General features: G+C 37.9%; 2 protein-coding genes across 2 annotated transcripts in view; one reads left to right on the top strand and one right to left on the bottom strand.

Moving 5' to 3' along the window:
• The window catches only part of oxct1a (3-oxoacid CoA transferase 1a), a 92,580-nt gene extending 87,401 nt beyond the window's left edge, over positions 1–5,179 (bottom strand). The window contains exons 1-3 of the mRNA XM_033972896.2: positions 4,835–5,179; positions 3,588–3,696; positions 800–890 (exon numbers count right to left, since the gene is read on the bottom strand). Coding sequence (XP_033828787.1) covers positions 800–890; positions 3,588–3,696; positions 4,835–4,939 — 305 coding nt within the window. The 5' untranslated portion in view covers positions 4,940–5,179. The remainder of the gene's footprint in view (positions 1–799; positions 891–3,587; positions 3,697–4,834) is intronic.
• Positions 5,180–5,916: 737 nt separating this feature from the next.
• Positions 5,917–22,304, top strand: part of LOC117375674 (dmX-like protein 1) — a 91,453-nt gene continuing 75,065 nt past the window's right edge. The window contains exons 1-7 of the mRNA XM_055224281.1: positions 5,917–6,225; positions 7,889–8,084; positions 15,491–15,616; positions 18,797–18,874; positions 19,723–19,801; positions 19,875–19,995; positions 21,417–21,483. Coding sequence (XP_055080256.1) covers positions 7,998–8,084; positions 15,491–15,616; positions 18,797–18,874; positions 19,723–19,801; positions 19,875–19,995; positions 21,417–21,483 — 558 coding nt within the window. The 5' untranslated portion in view covers positions 5,917–6,225; positions 7,889–7,997. The remainder of the gene's footprint in view (positions 6,226–7,888; positions 8,085–15,490; positions 15,617–18,796; positions 18,875–19,722; positions 19,802–19,874; positions 19,996–21,416; positions 21,484–22,304) is intronic.

Raw genomic sequence — 22,304 nt, forward strand, 5'->3', positions numbered from 1 at the left:
CAATGTGGAAGAGGAACACGCCCCTTTTTTTCAGTGTGTAAAACCTATCTACAGTTATGCTTCCTCCAGGCTGTTTACAGTTATAACAACTGGGCCAATAACCCACATCCAGTCACAAGGATCTGCTACTCTGCTGTAACCTTTAAAGATAAAAGAGTTTCTTCAATAGGAGGTCAAACAAGGACAGCAGGAAAAAAATACATATTGTGATCATTTTGCCGCTAATCAAATATGTGCTAAATTGTGCTTGTAAATATTTTAGTATAGCAGAAAATGTTGATTGGACTGAACAATCAAACCCACAAGGGTAAAAATATTAGACTGCAAGTTTCATTTCCTCATTTAGTAGCATTTTTGTTTTCTTATCATAGACTATATATGTAAATGAACATAACTATCCTGCTAGCCGCCGTTTTCCAAGTGATCATGGGTGACTCCATCAACTCTGGCTCCAATTCATTTGACATTGCAAAACTGTGGTCACTTTCTCTGTAACTGCTTGTCATAAACCAGGTCTACACCGGGTCTAAACCACATCTAAAATGGATCTAAACCGGGTCTAAACCAGGTCTAAACCAGGACAACCTAAAAAAAAATAGTCAAATTCCTTCCTCCAAAGTCTGATCTCTTCTTCATACCACAGTCTTTTACTGACAGAGGATTGGCCGTAGATCTCTCCATTAAAAACACCCAAGCTGATCATTAACGATTAGAAAGGACTGAATTAGGATTTCGATAAAAATTGACTCATAAACATTGACCCAATATAAAACAGAACAGTCCTCTGTGATGCACTTACCCTGCATTATTACTGACAGCAGTTAAACGTTTGACTCCTGTCTTCAGTAAACTGTTGATGAGGTTCTCTGGAATGCCACACAACCCAAAACCTGCAATTGAGAAATAGATCACAATGTTATATTTATATGAGGTGGGAGAATAGGGATTTTTTCATGTTTGGTGCTATGCATTTTTGATATTTCAGTGTGCCTTGCCTTGTACACAGTATGCTAATGTTTATAGGATTAGTGCATTTTTTAGGTTAAATTAAATAAATATATGTAATAAGACTTTAAGATCCAAAACTCTGTGGTGGCTAAGTATTTATTAAAAAAAATGTAATTAAAATAAAAAAGGGGTCAACATATGTAATTCATGACATGACAAAGAGGTGGGGAAAAAAATGTATACGTTTGAAGCTTTGTTACATCAAAAATCTGCACAATATACTTTTACTTTTTACTCTTTAAATACATTTTCAAACGGGTACTTTAACAATTTTACTCAAGTGGATTTTTTTTTCATTAAATACTTTTATTAGTTAGAGCCATATGAACTATCTCTGAGGACTTCAGGGACCGGCCTCCTCCTGGTGCCCAGAGTCAGGACTAAACCAGGACTAAACCAGGACTAAACCAGGACTAAACCAGGACTAAACCAGGACTAAACCAGGACTAAACCAGGACTAAACCAGGACTAAACCAGGACTAAACCAGGGCTAAACCAGGACTAAACATGGGAAACCAGCATTTCCGTTTCATGCAGCTAAAAGCTGGAGCAGTCTTCCTAAAGATGTGAGACAGGCCTCTACTTTGACAATGTCTAAATCCAGGCTCTGTTTAGCTGTGCATATGACTGAAAGATTTTTATTCTGCGATATTCTCATTTAATGTTAATTTTATGATGATTATCTATGTTTTGATTTGTTTGTATTTTGATTTTAATGTATTTCTTATTCTGTAAAGCACTTCGAATTACTTTGTGTACCAATTGTGCTTGCCTTGCCTATTTTTTTTACTCCAGTATCTGTACTTTTACTTGAGTGAAAAAATGGAGTACTGTACTTCTTCCAGCACTGAATACAGCTCCCACTAGATGCAGTTTGTGTTTATTTTGGAGCGATATGGCAGAGTGGAAAATGCTTCACAATGTCACAGGAGGAGACTATAAATAGTTGAACTCGGCAGAAAAACGTGTCACTCACTAAAGCTTTGTACCTCTGCTCTCCATTATGTCAGATGGAGGGGCTTATATAACTCTATAGGGGAAATATCAAAACTCAGAATCAAAAATAAGGTTAAGTGTTTTTAAAGAAATTAAGTCCCCACAAACTTGGCATGTTAATCTAATGTCTTAAAAGGTCCTATATCACGCAAAATTGACTCTTGTGAGCTTTAAGTCATGATATAATGTTGTTACCTCCTTAAAAACATACCTGGAGTTGCTTTTTGTTTCATTCACACATGTTTTGAGTAACTCTTTAATATTAGTCTGTCTACATCTCCAAAGCTCAAAATGCTCTGTTCCACCTTGTGATGTCATGATGGTAGTTAATAGCTGTCTTTTACCTTTATTTCAGCAGAGATTGGTGATTCCAGGGCTGAAATTATTCAAATTATTCTAGTGAAGTATGGAGTTTAAAAACACAGTGGAGGACTTCCTGTATTACCACATGACATCACAAGGTGGAGTGTTTTCAATTTGAGAGAAGAACTCAGCCTAAATATGCAGGCATTATAATAATTTGGATAATTTCAGCCCTAGAATTAACAGTCTCTACTAAACAAAAGGTCAAAAATAGCTGTTAACAACCATCATGACATCACAAGGTGGAACAGAGCCTTTTGAGGTTTGGAGATGTAGACAGACTAATAATAAAGGGTAACTCAAACATGTGTGAATGAAACAAAAACACAAGTCCAGGTCTGTTTGTGATGAGGAAACAACATTATAACATAGATCAGAAAATTACGTAATATGGGCCCTTTAAAGTCCTTTCAACTGACAAGCATCACATCATTGGAGGTGAATAATGCCACCACTTTATGAAGCTATTTGAGAAAAAAAGAACAAACAAACATAATTTCACCTTTGTTCAAGTGCCGCTAGAGAAGACATTGATCTTTGTGTCAGCTTTTGTTTCATTTGGAAAGGATCAGTAACTACAAAGACATTAATCATAAACCTGGTCAAAACATGTGCATTTGACAGTTAAATGGCCAATCCTACTATAGAAATCTGACCTCTCAATTTTAAACTATGGTCAGTTTCTAATATGGTGATGTAATGTGAACACAACCTATAGGTCAGTGGCATGAATTATAAATATTTTACTCGAGTTTTGGTTACTCTTCCAAAAGGTTGTTGTTTTAATACTAATTATGCCTCAAAATTAGTATTAGCGTTAGCAGTGAGACACAAACACGTCTCTTTCTAAACACAGAAGTGTCCTCTGGTGGAGTATTCATTTAATTTGTGAAGTGTTGGACCTGTTGACAGTGACATCCACCCGCAGCTCACTGTCCACTGCCTCATCTTTAAATATTAATTTTAATGTTACTCCGTAAAAATCTCATAGAGGTACAACTGGACAGGAAGTAGTGATACTAACAGTGAGGTTGCCGGGCACCGTTGTGCACACAGCCTATTTGTTGGATCACCATTTCTTACTTCTACTTGAGTAATATTTTTAAAGCAGTGGTATTCTAATGATAACAGTTATTGGCTACTCCACATCTGCCTGACCTGTGCTGTTGTGTTGTTAGCATTATTGTTAGCATTATAGAAAATATTCCAATTCAACTTACCGCCCACGAGAAGGGTTGCTCCATCGGGGATGTCTTTCACTGCATCAGTGGGATTTGTGTAAAACTTTGATTTTCTTTGGGACGAAGTTGAAAAGTAGCAGCCACTGGCCTGTAACAAACAAGATCATTTTAGTTACTGCAGTCAAAAACAATGATAGTTATATATACGTATCTTGTGATTTGAGAACACTGACTTGCAACGTTAAGGTATGAAAAAGACATTGGAAATTTACAGGCAGTGATGGGAAGTATACTTGGAGAATATATTACAGAGTTACAGAATTCCTGCATTAAAATATTTTGTAAATGGGCCTATCTGAGTACTGCATTCTGACTACCGGTATTTAGAATATTTTTACACTGAGTTTCAATATATTTTAGTTTAAGAGTATAACTTATCATTTACCAGCTTTCATTTTGTTGCTCTGTTTGTTCTGCAGTGTTTTATATTTTTCTCACTAATTATGTGCAGTTCAAAGCCAAAATTGCTTTATCATGTACCGCCATGTATTCCTTTGATTTTTAGAAATGCAGCTGTTTTCTGAATACCATTAAATGGAAGTGTGCTGGAATACTCAAAATTAGTATTCAAAAGACATATTTTGGTATGTACTGTATTCAGTTACTTTCCAACATGGTTTCAGATCATAGAATCATCTGGTTACACTCACTATCAAAGAGGCAAAGTGAATTTATAGTGAGTACAGAAGTATTTCAATAGGAACTGGACTTTTTTTTTCATCCAAATAAGAAATAGCAGGCAGATTGTTGCTGTTGTTGTTGTTGTTGTTACTGTTGTTCTTTCCAATGCATTCACTTTAAGGGCACATCTCCTTTCTTAAACTTTTACCAGCACAGATTTCAAAAGCATTCATTTGAAGCACTTCTGTAGCTGTCTGACCTGCAAAAATCAACGTGGCAACTCTGTCATATTGTGTAAGGGGGTATACGCAGTTAGAGTATGATGTTATGCCAAGAAACCATGCATTTTTGGCATTATGGTCTTGATAATAACAGATACTCTAGTAATGTTACTATCTTATGTGAGGGTACCATACATATTTGGGTTTGGATTGGAACAAAACGTCGTATTTGCTAGATTTGGGAGTCGATCTTAGTATAGCAATAGAAATATATGTAAGTACTAGGACGGTTGGTGGTTACTAAGCAATAAGCTAACGTGTGCTCGTGCAGCTCTTGAAGTTTGCAGGTGCATAACACGTGACTCACAGCTGTTCAATACCGACCTTGCTCAGCGGATGGTTGTAGAAGTGTAATGAGATTCTGCGGGGACCAGTGGTGTTTAGGAGGAATAAACTCTCAGCTCTGCAAAGCGCTTTGAGGGCCGCCATGTTTTGGAGCTACACACGGGAGGATGAGACGCTAGTGCGAGCGGAAATACCGTAAACCTCGCGTCTCTGCGCTAAAAAAGAGAGGAGACGATGCAGACTGTGCGGCAATGTGACTGTTAGAGCAAGTTAGCTCACCGCAAAGTCAACTCTACTGACATTGGTCCAGAACTTTGTGGGCTGGTCCCGTGGACACCAAAAAGAGGCTCGGCCAGATCATTTACATGTAACCCTTTCATCACTGCTGCGCGAGACTCCGCGTGCGTCTGTGGCGTCAGTGCACATTTAGACTTACGTTAACTGATGCAAATTTTGAGACATTCAAGAATAAGATATTATCCAACAAGTTAAACTAAACCAACTAAACTTACTTAGTTTTGAGCTTCAAAAACTACGTAAGTCGAGTTGGCTAGATTTTGTTGAGCAATAGCTAGGCCTACATATAATTAAACTACTCTTGTATCCTTATGCATCTTTAATACGATACTTCGTTTGCAGAGCTCACTTTTTAAATCTAAAACAAAGCGTATATTAGTCATGATCTAAACGCGACACCGTTGTTTTGAGAACCACGTTTGTGTATCTTGGCTCACACTGCCCCCACGTGGACATTCGAGGAACTCTACTAAAGTCACGTAATGCATATTTTATTTTATTTTTTATTTTTTGTTGCAACTGCGGAATTGGCCTAAAATTGTGATAAATATTGAGACGCGTTTATTATTATTTTTTGAACACATCCGTTGATTACTGTTGATGAAGATATGTAGCGTTAGTTAGCATTAGAAACCTAGATTACTATTTTGTTAACAAATAAAAAAAAAAGTATATATAAACATCGCACGTATATATAAAAAAGTAATGTTGTTTTGATTAAAGCGCAGATATAACGCTGGACTACAACTAACCATTATGACTTCAAAGACCATAATGCATTGCGCCATGTCATGATCATCATGACACATCTTCAACATTGGAAAAGCTTCCTCTAAGGAGGTGTTTTATTTGCTAACCTTGCATCGCCTCGTTCCATCTCTGGATTGTACAAACATACCGATTTTACGCTGTATATTTCAGTTGTATTTGAGGTATTGTGACATTGTTAGCTACACTCAGCAGTTTGATGAAGATCTGCTCCGGCTAGTGCGCTAACGCTAGCCTGAAAGTGAGAGCCTCAAATCCGTAATATTATAGTGCATTTAGCTCACTGGGAGAGCTAATTTTGTCAGTCACATCTACAGCTACGTGCATCTTTGGATTCATGGCACGCAAGGCAAGAAAAAACGGAGGTAACTCATTTAAAAAATTTCCCTCGCAGTTTTTAAGAGAGTTTGACAAGCTAATATTTACTTGACAGCTAGCTTCAAGTTTACGTCATTTGTTGAATTATTGGGAAATGACTGGGGTTAATGAATTCCCCATTTTTCACAAGTTTAGAAACGACCGTCAGATCTGTCCTTTGTGTGTTCTGGTGTGTGAAACTTTACTTTCCTGTGTTGTAGAAGTACACGTGATCAGAGTATAAATAAATATCCCAAACGATCAGATGGAATAGTGTTAGCCAACCATGTCATTATGTCATCCTGTATCTGTTTAGCAGGCTGCAACGTAATGTAAGTCACTGCATGGATAGGAAGTGTGTAATAATGATCTTGCCAACACATGTCATAGCATTACCAACACGACCTCAAAACACTTCAGGAATGCTTTGTAAAGTTGTACAATTCAATAGGTCCGCATCTAATCGTAAGAATTAGTGATGTGACGTTCATGAACGAGTCGGGTCTTTTGAATCGGTTGGAACCGGATCTAATTTATAAAAGAACCGAGTCATATATAATTTGTATGCATTTTTATCCTAATTGACGATGAATCAACACAAGAATCAGAACAGAAGCAGAGCAGGCCACACGAGTGAGACTTTGTGCACAAAAAAAAACATATTTGGCATTATAATGACCAGTTGCTACTACTACTACTACTACTACTACTACTACTACTACTACTACTACTACTACTACTACTACTACTACTACTACTACTACTACTACTACTACTACTACTACTACTACTACTACTACTACTACTACTACTACTACTACTACTACTACTACTACTACTACTAATAATAATAATAATAATAATAATAATAATAATAATAATAATAATATTATTTATTATTGTAGTGCAAAATTGTATGTGTATTTTCTTAATTCCAAGTTTTTGTGTGTGTGTCTCTGTGCTGCTTCCATGAAAAAGAGATTAGTAATCTCAGTGGAACTTTCTGAGTAAAATAAAAATAGGTTAAAATAAATAAAAGTGGATTTAAAAATGATTACTTCACATTAGGGATGGGACAATAAACAATATTATCCTTTATCGTGTTATAAAGGGTCTACAATAATCATTCATGGGACATTTTCTATAATTGTGAGAATCACCAACAAAGATAGTTGCCAGAATGTGCAGGAAAAAAAAGCTGCTTCTCACTGATGATCTCTTCTGGAATATTGTTTTCACTTAACACAGTGCAGTTCTACAAGAGTTTAAATAAGGATCTAATTCACCGTAAAAAAATAAAAAAATAAAAATAATAAAAAACATAACATTTTTCCAGCAACTTTCTATCCCCTATTTATAACTTCATCCTCAGACCCAAATCAAACAATTGGGCCATAGTAATGCATGTGAGGGCACCCATTAGAGGCCTTAATGATTATGCTAAGTATGACTCAGGCACAGTTCACACTTAGTGTAGCTCATTAGACCTAGGCTACAAACAGAAACTATAAACAATGAGTGTGTTAGTTTCAGTGTAGCTATCTACTCTCTTCTGTTAGATCGGTATGGTCCTGTGCTTACTTCACACACCATTACAACCATTCATTTATGACAGGTATTACTTCTGTCCACATTGTGCTTAATTGACTTGTTTCTCTTTCGTTATCACAGTGGGGCTGTGAAGCTGAAACCCAGGAAGAAGCCATGACCTTTATAAGGTTTCAGTGCACAGTCTCCTGGAGCTTCAGTTTGTAGTGAAACACAAGAAACCAGAGCAGACATGAATCTTCATCAGGTTCTCACCGGAGCTGTCAACCCTGGAGACAACTGCTTTTCTGTGGGCAGTGTCAATAGTGTCCCATTCACGGTAAGACTCAACATATATGGCTATCAAAAATACCAAAAATCAGATTGATACTTAAACCATTATTGAAAACTAGTACACTCATTTGAACAAGTATTGATAGAAAAAAAAAAATCACAGGACTAAACTGGACCATTCCCCAACAATGTATTGGATTTATATACATATATCACCTTTCAAGACATCAAAGTGCTTTACATTGCATTGATCATTCACTTTACACTCTATGGTGGTGGTAATGTACTATTGTTATCACAGCTGCCCTGGGTCAGAGTGGTAGAAGCAAGGCTGCCAATCTGCCCTACTTAAACTGATGGAGCTCAAGATCATTTTATTAGTTTTTATCAGCTTTATACATAGCCTGTATGAAGAGTTGTACCAAGTGAACCCATAGCGTTCAGCTCCAGTCAAATAAAGCTCATCAAGGCTAATAGTTATAGCAGCGAATTTGGAGCCGAGTTCCATATTTAGAATTCCTATCATAGCAACCAAAGAGCCAATCCAGAGCATGGCTGTTGAACGTAACACCCCTTCCTGCCCACACCACTGATTTAGCAGGGAGTAGGTGCTTAACAACTCTGTCAACCAAACCTGTTGCTAACGCTATCGGGAGTGACCTTAGGGAAAATTTGGCACCTAATTTGTCTGATATTAATGTTCATATCTTGAATTGCACACACAATTGTTTAATAAAAATAAACAAATAAATGTATAGTGGGTTAATATGAACAGTTTAAGATCAAAATGATGAGCCTGACAGCAGCAGTTACAGAGAGGGGTGACAGTTTTTCAGCGTAAAGTGATTTGGAGCCAGAGTCAATGGAGCCCCCATGCTCAATTCCTATTTGGAGCGTGGTGGCTAGTAGGTTAGCTATGTCCATTTATATATACAGTCGATGGCGAAAACTAAATTACTTTTCCTTTGTGGCTTGCTAACTTGTAAGCATTGTGAAGTGAATCTTTATTTCAAACAATCAATCATGATTGCAATATTACACAGATTTTTTTGGGTTAGTCTTTTCCAAAAGTTCACTCATGGCTTCAGTTTTGATTCTGCACTGCTCAGTGTCTATAGTCTGAACACAAGCTTGCATAGTTTCTTCAACCAGACCAGGTTGGACTAAATTACATATGGAAAATCTGACACCTTGGGATGATTGCATTACCTCAGTTGAATAGATTTTGTTCACAACCTTCTCCTAACCATATGAATTAAACCAGACCTATTCTGCAAAGTGGACTTTTCAGAGCTTTTAACCATGTTATAGTTGTTTCTTCTCATTGTTTCTTCACCCTCTGAAGTTGTATGTGAAGTGAATCATGTTTCTTCACTTCACATACAACTTCAGGGGGTGAAGTTTATTTGCTTATTTCCAAGACGCCCACTGCGACGTACGCAGTTCCTTCTTCAGTTTTATTTTGTTAATGATACTGATAGGATTCAGCAGCGGGGTGTGTCTGTTATTTTGGTAGAAATTCTTAAAAATGGGCCGCTCGCTAGTGTGATGTGCAGGTATCAATAGGAGGCACAGACAACATGTGTTGTTTGTTGTGATGACGTTTACGGTGAGGACAGCTTCCATTGGGCAATGCAGTTATCTAGGGTGGAAGTCAGTGGACTTGTTTCTTTTATTAAGTCGTTTTACATAAATTTAAGATGTGCAAATTATAACATAATGATCCAGGGTGCCATAGAGCAGACAGTATAGAGCACACACAAGCACAATAGGTCTGCTTTAAATAAACACAAAGCACATTGAATATCTTTTCTCTAATTGCGTTGTTGCCAGTGGAGACCAGTATCTGCTTTCTCCCTGGAAACACCTCTCTGCACTGATCAGACCAGGACTGTTGCTTTTACAAATTCCAATGCCATTTGCTATACTGAAAAATGTATTAAATGATAGATAAACAGTTTTGTGTTATAAAACATATTTCTTGAATACATCTGTACAGTTGTGAGTACCACACATAGATAGCTTTTGTAAATGTTTATGGGTTTCAGTTATATCACTTTTTCCTGATTTTAAGAGCTTTTTGAGGACTTTTGCCCATTCAAAACATACTATTTTGATCTGGAATTGTTAATTACTATGGCAACAGCCCATGCTTGAAAATCATGGATAGAGGTGCATGCAAGCCTTCAAATACTGTTATTAAATACAGATTTTTAAGCTAAATGACTATTTCTTATTTAAGCATGTAAATAACTGCAAGAAGTAAAATGTGTCAGTTGTATTATTGGGGTAATGTCAAACTTAAGGGGATCACCCAGACTCTATATATAAATGGACATGGCTAAAGTGCTAGGCACCGCGTTCCAAATGGGAAGTGGGCATGGACGCGGTTCCAGTTCCATCAACTCTGGCTCCAGTTCACTCTATTGGAAAATTGCAGCCCCTCTCTTTGTAACTGCTGCTGTCAGGCTTGTCATTTTATTCACCGGGATCATGTAGAGTAGGTTAACACTATAATGTTTGTAAATCAAAATATGAACATTAAAAACGGACAGATCAGCTGCCTTCTTTTCCCAAGGTTGCGCCTGCTAGCTTTATCAATAGCTTTGCAGGTGCGGATGGGAAGGGCCATTCACTTCAACAGCCTTGCTCCAGATTGGCTCTTTGGTTGCTATGATACTCGCGGCCAGAATAACAAATATGGAACTCTGCTCCAAATTGGCCCCTATAACTGCTAGCCTCAATGAGCTTCATTTGACTGGAGCTGAACACTATGGGTCACGTCACACTCCTTAGTCCAGTTCTTTATACAGTCTGTGGGACCACCATAGACTGTACTCAACTCAAGTAACACCAATACACTATGCACAAATGAATCCTCAAGTATGCACCTACAATTTGAGAAAAATATATAATCACAGTCGACCTAATTGTGATGGGCATCTGACGCACGACGGGGCATCTGACGCATGGGGAGGGCATCTGACACACATGGCAAGGGCATCCGACACAAATGGCAAGGGCATCCGACACAAATGGCAAGGGCATCTGTCACACAGGGACATTTCAGAAGGTGTTTGCATAAAAACTGCTAGCCCTGTAGTTTAGAACTGTGTAGAGAGGAGATTATGTTTATGGTACCTTTTGCAATTTTGCTAATTTCGTGCATTCAAATTGTGATTTTTGATTGGATTGTGAATAATTTTGCTGGCCTGGTACCTGCCTTTGCCTTCTCTTCTCAACGTCAGCTTTGAGGTTAGCGTTTCTATGCAGAGTGGATCAATAGGACAGCTATTCTTGTCCTTGCGTCCTCTGATGGATGTCACAGTTAGCTCACAGCTCACGTGAAGCTCCTCCCCCTCCCCCTCCCCCTCCTCCTCTGAATGCTGCAAAAATGGAGCAGAGAGATCTACACTCCCCGTGATGCATTCAAGTGTCTGTTTTTCCCAGAATTCTTATTGGTATTTTGATTTCCATAACCAGTTTTGTTCCTTGTAGTTTTTATATGGGCTAGGGTTGACAAAAATATCTTAAAACTAGATGCAAATGTACACTAAAACTAGATACTCCTTTGAGCAAGTATCGATACTAAAAAAGTCCCATTCACAGGACAGAAATGAACCTTTCCTGAATAACCTTTGTATGATCTTGAGCTAGTATAAGACAGCATATACTAGTAATCGCCCATGGACCACTGAGGGATTACACAGATACAGTACATACGGAAAGTATTCAGACCCCCTTAAATTTTTCACTTTGTTATATTGCACCCATTTGCTAAAATCATTTAAGTTATTTTTTTTCCCTCATTAATATACACACAGCACCCCATTTTGACAGAGAAACACGAAATTGTTGAAAATTTTGCAGATTTATTAAAAAAGGAAAACAGAATAAGTATTCAGACCCTTTGCTGTGACCCTCATATATTTAATGCATTTCTTCTGATCATCCTTGAGATGGTTCTACACCTTCATTGGAGTCCAGCTGTTTGATTATACTGATTTAACTTGATTAAGAAGGCCACACACCTGTCTATGTAAGACTTTACAGCTCACAGTGCAGGTCAGAGCAAATGAGAATCATGAGGTCAAAGGAACTGCCTAAAGAGCTCAGAAACAGAATTGAGGCATGGCACAGATCTGGCCAAGGTGACAAAAAATTCTGCTGCACTTAAGGTTTATAAGAGCACAGTGGCCTCCATAATACTTAAATAGAAGACGTTTGGGACGACCTGAACCCTTCCTAGAGCTGGTCGTCCCGCCAAACTGAGCAATCGGGGAAGAAGAGCCTTGGTGAGAGTAGTAAAGAAGAACCCAAAGATCACTGTGGCTGAGGTCCAGAGATCCAGTCCGAAATGGGGGAAAGTTCATCACTGCAGCCCTCTGCCAGTTGGGGCTTTATGACTGAGTGGCCCGGCAGAAGCTTCTTCTCAGTGCAACACACATGAAAGCCTGTATGGAGTTTGCTAAAAAAACACCTGAAGGACTCCAGGATGGCGAGATTCTCTGGTCTGATGAGACCAAGATAGAACTTTTTGGCCTTAATTCTAAGCAGTATATGTGGAGAAAACCAGGCACTGCTCATCACCTGTCCTGTAGGGGTATTTTTCAGCTGCAGGCACAGGACGACTGGATGCAATCGAAGGAAAGATTAATGCGGCCAAGTACAGGGATATCTTGGACGAAAGCCTTCTTCAGAGTGCTCAGGACCTCAGACTGGGCTGAAGGTTCACCTTCCAACAAGACAATGACCCCAAGCACACAGCTAAAATAACGAAGGAGTGGCTTCAGGAAGACTCTGACTGTTCTTGAATGGCCCAGCCAGAGCCCTGAGTTAAACCCAATTGAGCATCTCGGGAGAGACCTGAAAATGGCTGTCTGCCAATGTTCACCATCCAACCTGACAGAAGTGGAAAGGATTTGCAAGAAGGAATGGCAGAGAAAAAACTTGTTACATCATTTCCAAAAAGACCCATGGCTGCATTAGCTCAAAAGGGTGTTTCTACTAAATACTGAGCAAAGGGTCTGAATACTTATGGCCGTGTGATACTTCAGTTTTTCTTTTTTAATAATTCTGCAAAAATGTCAACAATTTCATGTTTCTCTGTCAATATGTGGTGCTGCGTGTACATTAATCAGGGAAAAAAAAAACTTAAATGATTTTAGCAAATGGATGCACTATAACAAAGAGTGAAAAATATAAGGGTGACTGAATACTTTCCGTACTCACTGTATAAGGCCACATGGTATTATAAAAGAAAATACTACCATTTAATGTTGAAAATCACATTGTGTAAAGATGAGGAATCAGAATCACTATCGAGTATCAAGTCTATTCCTTAGTATCGAAATCGAATTTGAAATTTTAGTATCATGACAACACTATTTATATATGGGCTACTTTGGACTGTGTGTGATGTGATCCTAGTAGATTATAATACATTTCATACAATCATTAAAATCATTAATTATATGTGAAATGTAATAATTGTTATCTGGACTATGCACTGCTCCTAAACTGCTGCTTGCTCGTGCACTCAGAGCTGTAACAAAGATAGAAAGTGTTTACAAAATGCTGTGGTTTTTTTTAGGTGGAATACCTATTTTGTCAGCAAATGTACTTCCAACAAGATGTCCTCAAGCGACATCACTTTAACTTTAAGGTCCCATATTACAGCATATTATGATCTATGTTATAATGTTGTTTCCTCATCACAAACAGACCTGGAGTTGTGTTTTTTTCATTCACACATGTTTAACACACACGCCCTGCGTATTTAGGCTGAGTTCTTCTCTCAAACTGAAAACACTCTGTTCCACCTTGTGATGTCATGTGGTGATACAGTCAATGCTTCTCTAGAATCATTTGGATAATTTCAGTTCTCTACTGAACAAATGGTAAGACGTTAACTTGAAAACTACCACATTGTGACATCACAAGGTGGAACAGAGCATTTTGAGCTTTGGAGATTTAAAGGGTCACTCAAACATGTGAATGAAACAACTCACAATCAACAACTCCAGGTATGTTATTGAGAAGATAAGAACATTATATAATAATGTGCAATATCAGACCTTTTATTGTATGTTAAATGTCTGAATAGGAGATCTTTACTACATTTGACCATCAGTGTAGGAATTAATCTAAAAATAACAGTTAACTGGTGATAGTTCTAAGATAAGTTAAACAGTGAAATTACAGTGTTGCAATTCAAAGTTCAAGGAAAACAGGAGAATAAGAACATACAACATTGTGCTAAAAAGAGTTACAGAACTAGCACAACACTTTCAGCAGAGTGAAGGCTACAAAGCTATGCACAAGAGGGGCGATAATAAAAGTTAAAATGACTAGTGGCTTAGGGTTAGAATTTGTACAGGGTCAGGGTCAGTCACTTACTGTACAAGTATTAGTGTATTTGTACAATGAGTGACTCTGACTAGGCCTGTCATAACTATATCCACTTATCCACATGACAGATGGAACAGTCAATTTTGGGAATCAATATTTATCATGTGTACTTTTTCTTTGGGCATTTTTTTTGTATAGTCTGCATTAGAGTGAGATTTGAGCTGTGGTTGGATTGTGAACTTCTATGACTCATTATAGACACAAACTCACTACTTAACTGTTGCATTCTGTTATTTATTAATTGCAGTGCATATTTTTAACAGTACTGTACATATTGGCAGATATGTGGGGGTTTTGATTATTTTGCCCAAATTTAGTCATTTAAATTTACTACAAACTCACCCACAGCTTTTTTCAAACTTACAGGAGAGCTGTGTGGTCATGTTTTGTGCATTTTTATCTTCAGATTTTGTGTTCAACTGGAGCTTTATGTGGATTCAAAACTAAATATCGGTCTCTCCTCTTCATTTTATTGTAAGACCTTTGACAACATTTCAGCTCTTGTTCCCTACACACAACGAGCCCTACTCTCATGTTATTATCTATACTTTTAGCCATAGATTGTCACATTTAAAACAAAAAAGTAGTCTATATCCGCAAACGTATAAATGCAATATTAAAACTGATGAAAGATCCAATATTATGCTATTTTATGATCTATGTTATAATGTTGTTTCCTCATCACAAACAGACCTGGAGTTGTGTTTTGTTTCATTCACACATGTTTAACACACAAACCCCTATATATTTAGGCTTTATTTATTCTTCTCTCAAATTGAAAACACTCTGTTCCACCTTGTGATGTCATGTGGTAATACAGGAAGTGCTCCACTGTGTTTTTAAACTCCATACACCTTCACTAATTTCAGCCCTGGAACTCACATCTTGTCTCTACTGAACTAAAGGTAAAATGTAGCTGTTAATTTGAAAACTACCACTTCGTGACATCACAAAGTGGAACAGTGCATTTTGAGCTTTGGAGACGTAAACAGACTAATAATAAAGGGCCAAATGTAACTCTGCTCCTCTTGTGTTTTTAAGGCATACGCGTCAGGATGTGACGTGGTGATTCTGGGCAGTGACTTTGAGCGTCTCCAGATCATCCCAGGGGCCAAACATGGGAACATCCAGGTGGGCTGTGTGGACTGCTCACTGCAAGGAGGACAGGTAAGTTAGCTGCACTACAGAGGGGAAGGGGGGTGGGCAAGTGGGACAGGGAAGAGCACATAGCTTTACTGTAGTGGAGGAGGCCAGGCGGAACAGGTAAGATCATATAGCTTCAGTGTAGTGGAGGGGGAACAAGCGGGACAGGGAGGAGCACATAGTCTCACTGTAGTGGAGGGGGAACAAGCGGGACAGGTAAGAGCACTGGCGCGGTTCACTTGCGGCCTCCCACCAAGTTGCTTTTCCATGCTCCAAGCTCCAGTGGCAAGGCTCTGCTTCATGAGACACTGAAGTCACCCAACATACCTCATGTTTTCTTAACAAATAAAATCAGGATCATATTTGAATTATACTCATTTTTGTATGGATATTTTGGTTGTGGATCTTAGTGATTAACAAAAAGATGTTTAGTAATTCCAAGTTTGTGGTGTTTTGAGACGAGGTGAGCACTAAAGCTAACCGGAAGAAGAGTTTTGTTTTTTACGTTAATCAGCTTTTTCCAGACAAAAGTTTGCACACATCCTCTCATTTTACTTTTTTCCTTTCCTGCATAATTCCATATATCTTCCTTCATATATCTCATGTCTTCTGTGTATATATAAAATGTAGAAAGTAGTAAAAGTAAAGTAAAAAAAAACATTGAATGAGACCATGTGTCCAAACTTTTGACTGGTAGTGTATATTTGATTAAAAACATTATATATGGTCTGTGTAGTCCTTCAGTTGTCCAGGTGAGATCGCAAATCAAGTCCAGTGTGGTAAAAGTTTAAGAATTAACATGGCCCCTGTGTAAAACCTTAGAGTTGACTGTATTAAATGACAAAATAGGTCTCAGCTTAATTCCCGCAGTGAAATAAAGCAGCTGTAGTAAAATGACCTTCAGAATGGGTGCTGGGTTTCTCACTGCTCAAATCATGTGACTTTTAATCCAATTGACCGAGTCCTGAACAAAACTCACATGCCTTCCTCTATCAAAGTGCGGTTTGAGCGTGCCCACTGGCCTTCACCTCATTGGCCCAAACATTAACTTTTACTCTGCCCTGTTTCATGCCATGTTTGTTACACACTCTGTTTGTGTGGAAGCTCTACGATATAAACACCATCTCTAACCTTATTTTGAGAGTTAGAGTATTTCATTTGCACAGAATTGGAAAACCTGGCTATATTTCATTTATTTTTATTTTAACAGGGACTGCCCAATATGAGCACCACACTTTTTTGTGAGTTAAAGTACAGAACAATACAAACAAAACCAAACAAACCAATTAACTGCATAAGCACATTTAAACCATTACAAACAGGAGCAGGTGTGATTATAAATGTTTATCACCAGATTATTAAAGTGCATTAGTGGCACCAATCTATCTAGTTTTGCATGTCCTTGAAATGTATTCAATTTTTGCAAAATAACTAAAAGCTTTTTCTCCCCATTTCAGTTCTAGTGTGGCTAATTTTTAGATGTATACAATCATGAGAATTTGTATTAAAAGTTCTTCTCCACTTTTCCCCTCCTCCTTCCTTTCTTTCTTTCTTTCTTTCTCTCTTTCTCTTTCTCTCTGTCCTCCTCTCCTTGTTTTCTCTCCTCCTCCTCTCTATTTTTCAGTTTTTAAACAAAGACAAGCCTATATTAAAAGCTCTTCTCCACCTTTTCCATCCTCTCTCTCTATCTCCCCGTCTCTGTCTCTCTCTCTCTTACTGATTGTTACTTTAAAACTGGATTGACTCGTTAACTAGTCAAAAGAAATGTCTGACTCATCAAATGCTAAAATAATCATTAGTACCAGCCTTAGTAAATTAGTACAGAGATGAAAATCGAAAAACAGCTCGATGTTAAAACTACTATCTACATACATACTACATACTCATTTGAGCAGGTATTGACACTTAAAAAAGTCACATTCACAGGACAGAAATGAACCTTTCCTGACTAGCATCTTGAGCTTTATCAGAACAAGTATAAGACACATAGACTAGTATATGCCCTGAGGAATTATAAGGCCACATGGAATTATAAAAGAAAGTACCACCATTTAATGTTGAAATTCTATTGTCTGAAGGAAGAGTGTTTTTTACTATCATTGTGATATCAGAATCAGTACTGGGTATAGAGTGTATTCTTTTTTTAAATTTTAGTATTGCCACTACAGAGCGACTGATGTCTTGTGTTTTGTTTTTTTTTTCCATGGCCAATGCCGATTGTTTTGAATTTAGAGAAACTGATGGCCTCTGTAGATTTTTTGAGCCAATGTGTAGAGCCCATTTTGGTCATTGTTCTCAAATTATGCAATGTATGCAGATATTTTTATGTGGGCAAAATATCGGCCTCTGCTGGAAATTTAAGGCTGATACACTAATATTTGCACTTTTTAGCATATGGGGGGTATCTTTAGTGACAAAACTCATACAGATCTGACCTTATATTTCTTCTTCTCTGATGCCTCATTGCCTGTTGGTGGCATGTGATGCTGTGTTTCCATTTATATACAGAGTGCATAAGTACATGTGTTGGTGTGAGTCACTCCTACATGATATTTACTCTGACATGTTCGCATTCTATTGACCTGGTTACAAACAGCTGTATTCTATGCCTGCACTATGGTCACATTGGTCACATTTTTTATATAGCATTTTTCCACCTTCAAGGCTCAAAGCGCTTTACATCAAGGAACCACTCACCCATTCACACACACATTGATACACCAGTGTACACAGACACTGGAGGTGAGGTGGGTTAAGTGTTTTGCTCAAGGAGACAACAGGAATAGCACCGCCAACCTGTGGGTCACTCAACAGGATCAGCGGGATTTGAACCACCAACCTTCAGATCAGTGGACAAACACCTACATGTTGCATTCTAATGGATATCACAATTTGAGTTGGTGTGATCCTGGCTGCGGTTATTTAGATGGTAAACAAAATATCCACTTTTATAGAAAAATCTTGTTGGGAGCAGTTAGGCCTGTCACTATAATCACTATATCGGCTTATCATTCAATATATGAAACCTGGAAAAATGCGTTTGGGGGCTCAGTATTTATTTTGTGTGCAGTTTTTTTTTTTTGCAAAAGTTGTGATACGATAAGATTTGAACTGTAGAGGATTGAAAAAGTATATTTTATGGCTAATTACTGGTTCATTCTGTTTCATTCTGTTTTTTATTTGTTGGGGCTGTCTTTTTTACAGATTGCAGCTTCCTATGGAAGTATTGTCTGCATCTTTGAGCCAGTTTATCAGCCTGATCACAAAGACGCTCTGCTGACTGTGAGTACAACAATTGAACTTGTCTCTTCACATGAGTTCTTTTATAGTTTATTTGAAAAGCATTTTCTTGACTTTGTAACCATTGACTGTATATAAATGGACATAGTTCCCCTGCTAGCCATTCCAAATAAGGAATGAGCATGGGCGCACTTTCGGCTCCATCGATTCTGGCTCCAATTCACTTTGATTTGAGAAACTATGGTCCCCCTCTCTCTAACTGCTGCTGTCAGGCTTGTCATTTTGGTTTTAAAATGTTTGTATTAACCCGCTCTACATGATCCTAGTATTTTTATTTTGCTATTGTGTCTGTAAATCAAGATATGACCATTAATAATGGACAAATCAGGCGCCTTCTTTCCCCAATTCTGTGTAATCCCTCTGTCGTCCAGGTAGTAGTAAAAGAATATAGTGAAAGTAAAATGGATGGATATAAGGCAGTGTGCACCAGTAATCTGACCAGAACTGAAGAAGCGACTTGGATAAGCAGCCAAACGTCTTCACTCATACTAGTTTTTGTCCAGTTGACAGATTTTATATTTTTTGTTTACTATTTCTTTCCCGCTAGTGCAACAGGTTTGATTGACAGTGTTGCTAACTGCCCACTCCCTGCTAAACCAGGGGAGTGAAGGGACGTTGCCTTCATCAGACCCTCTCTGGATTGGCTCTTTATTTGTTATGATACTCGTGGCTAGAATTCCAAATATCGAGCTCCAAATTTGCCCCTGTAACCGCTAGCCTCGATCAGCTTCATTTGACTGGAGCTGAATGCGATCGGTGTCACCACACTCACTTAGTCCACTTCTTTATACAGTCTATGGTTGTAACAGAATTTGTGTCTTTCTAAACAGAAGCTAAATTGCCAGTGGCACAAGACGGGCCAGTTCCTTTTAGAGTCTATTGTACGAAACCTGGCGTGGCACCCCACAGGTATATGTAGCAAGCAGTTTGAGGTGTGTGGTTTTTGATTTTCTTTAACTTAAATGTTTGTGCTTCTGTTCAGGTTCCAGTCTCTTAACAGGCTCGAGCTCTCTTCAGTTGTGGTCTAATTGTCAAGGAAACGGTGAAGACGGTGAAGATGCCACAGTGAAAGAGTCTGGGTGGAAGTGCATTTGGCAGAACAGGTACAGTATAGAATACAACACTGACTATGTTTACATGTACGACCTAGTCTGAGTTGAATAAGATTTCTAAAATGCAGACCTTTGATTGGTCGAATCTTGGTCCTCTGTTTTAACAGGGAAAGTAAAAACTGTATTGGAGTTTCGATTGGAGCAAATAAAGTTCACTTTCTAAAAACCTATGACCTCTCTCTCTGTAGCTTCTACTGTCAGGCTCGTTATTTTGGCTTCAAAATGTTATTGTTAACCCACTCTACATGATTCTGGTACATTATTTAGTTATTTTGTCTGTGAATCAAATTCACCCCTATAACTGCTAACCTTGATGAGCTTCATTTAACTGGAGCCAAACGCTGTGAGTGACGTCACTCGCTTAGTCCACTTCTTCATACAGTCTATGGCCTATACCCCATCTATCTGACTAAAACTTGCATTCTCCCAGTACAGATACAGCCTATTTATAAGCAGCTCTTATAAATCAATTGTGTGCTGTCTGCAACTAATTAGAAAGCATTTTGTTGTTAAGGAACCAAATAAATTTAAGTTAATTTATGTAGCACATTTAAATACAACTTCAGCTGACCAAAGTCCTTCACATAAAAGTCAACAAAAAACAAATGTATATATAACAAGATACAACTAGCTAGTATTAAATGCCAGGGAGAAGAGGCGTGTGTTTACATGCTAGTTGTTGTTAGCTTTACTGTGATAGCAAAACTCTGCATTGGTCTCCAAAAGTTGTGAAAGGTGCTTACAACTTAGGATGCTCAGAATGCATGAGGCAATTAACTAATAATAACTTTAGACCTCTGCAAACCGTTTAAAATGAAAAAGTTTGTTTTTTCACTTTTTAAAGAAAAAAATCAGGTGCAACCGTTTTTAAATGTCCCGTGTTATGCACAATTGACTCTTTATTAGAGTAGCTCTTTATTATTAGTCTGTCTACATCTCCAAAGCTCAAAACACTGTTCCATTTTGTGACGTCATATAGTGGTAGTTTTGAAGTTAACAGCCCCTTTTATCTTTAGTTCAGTAGAGATGGGCAATTTCAGGGCTGAAATTATCCAAATGATTCTGGTGAAGGTGTATGGAGTTTAAAAACACAGTGGAGCACTTCCTGTATTACCACATGACATCACAAGTTGGAACAGAGTGTTTTCAGTTTGAGAGAAGAACTCAGCCTAAATATGCAGGGGTTGTGTGAATGAAACAAAACACAACTCCAGGTATGTTTGTGTTGATGAAACAACATTATAACATAGATCAGAACATAGTGTAATATGGAGCCTTTTATATGGATGTTATCAGTTTTTATTAGCCATCACTCCCATACCACTCTGTCTGTAACCAGTGTGTTGGTATGTTGTAGTACAATATCAGTATAACCGTATTCTTCATAGTGTCTTGTGTTTTTGTGTTTGTAGAACTGCTTCCCCGGTCAGTTTAATGAAGTTTTCACCAGATGGAGAGTTTTTTGCTACCGCTGGGCAGGTGAGATTTTTTTTAGTTTTAGTAAAGTTCAGGCCACACTTGCAAAGTCAACTTTGTATTTGACTTAAGGGTTTGGTATCTGCTGTCTGTACAATTTGCACAAAACCTGAATAGGCTCTGAGAATGTATAAGTATCTCCTCTTTACCCAAGTTCCTGTTTTTATTTCTTTTGCATTGTTTCATGTAAGTTGCATTAACATTACACAGTTAGATGATGTCATAATGTCAGATAGAGGGCAGGGGCCTATGTGTTTGGGATTGGCTTCAGAAAACTTGTCATTTGAAAGGACTTTAAGATGTAAGATTAATATGACAACAGTCACGTTTGGGGTTGAATAATGGCGCCACTTTTTGAAATTTGGATATGACCAGTAATTACAGAGAAATTACACATAAACCAGGTCAACAAATGTGGTATTTTAAGGTTCTATATTACACAAAATTGACTCTTGTGAGCTTTAAGACATGTTATAATCTTATTACCTCCTCAAAAACATACCTTGAGTTGTGTTTTGTTTGAGTAACCCTTTATTATTGCTCTGTTTACATCTCCAAAGCTCAAAATGCTCTGTTCCACCTTGTGATGTTATGTAGTGGTAGTTTTAATTCAACAGTTACATTTTACCTTTAGTTTAGTAGAGATTCCCAATTCCAGGGCTGAAATCATCCAAATGATTCTAGTGAAGGTGTATGGACTTACAAAACACAGTTGCGCACTTCCTATATTAACACATGACATCACAAGGTGGAACAGGGTGTTTTCTGTTTGAGAGAAGAACTCAAAACACAACTTTGGGTATGTTTTTGAGGAGGTAACAACA

The sequence above is a fragment of the Periophthalmus magnuspinnatus genome, chromosome 9 (genome assembly GCF_009829125.3).
Source record: "Periophthalmus magnuspinnatus isolate fPerMag1 chromosome 9, fPerMag1.2.pri, whole genome shotgun sequence".
Lineage (NCBI taxonomy): Eukaryota > Metazoa > Chordata > Actinopteri > Gobiiformes > Gobiidae > Periophthalmus > Periophthalmus magnuspinnatus.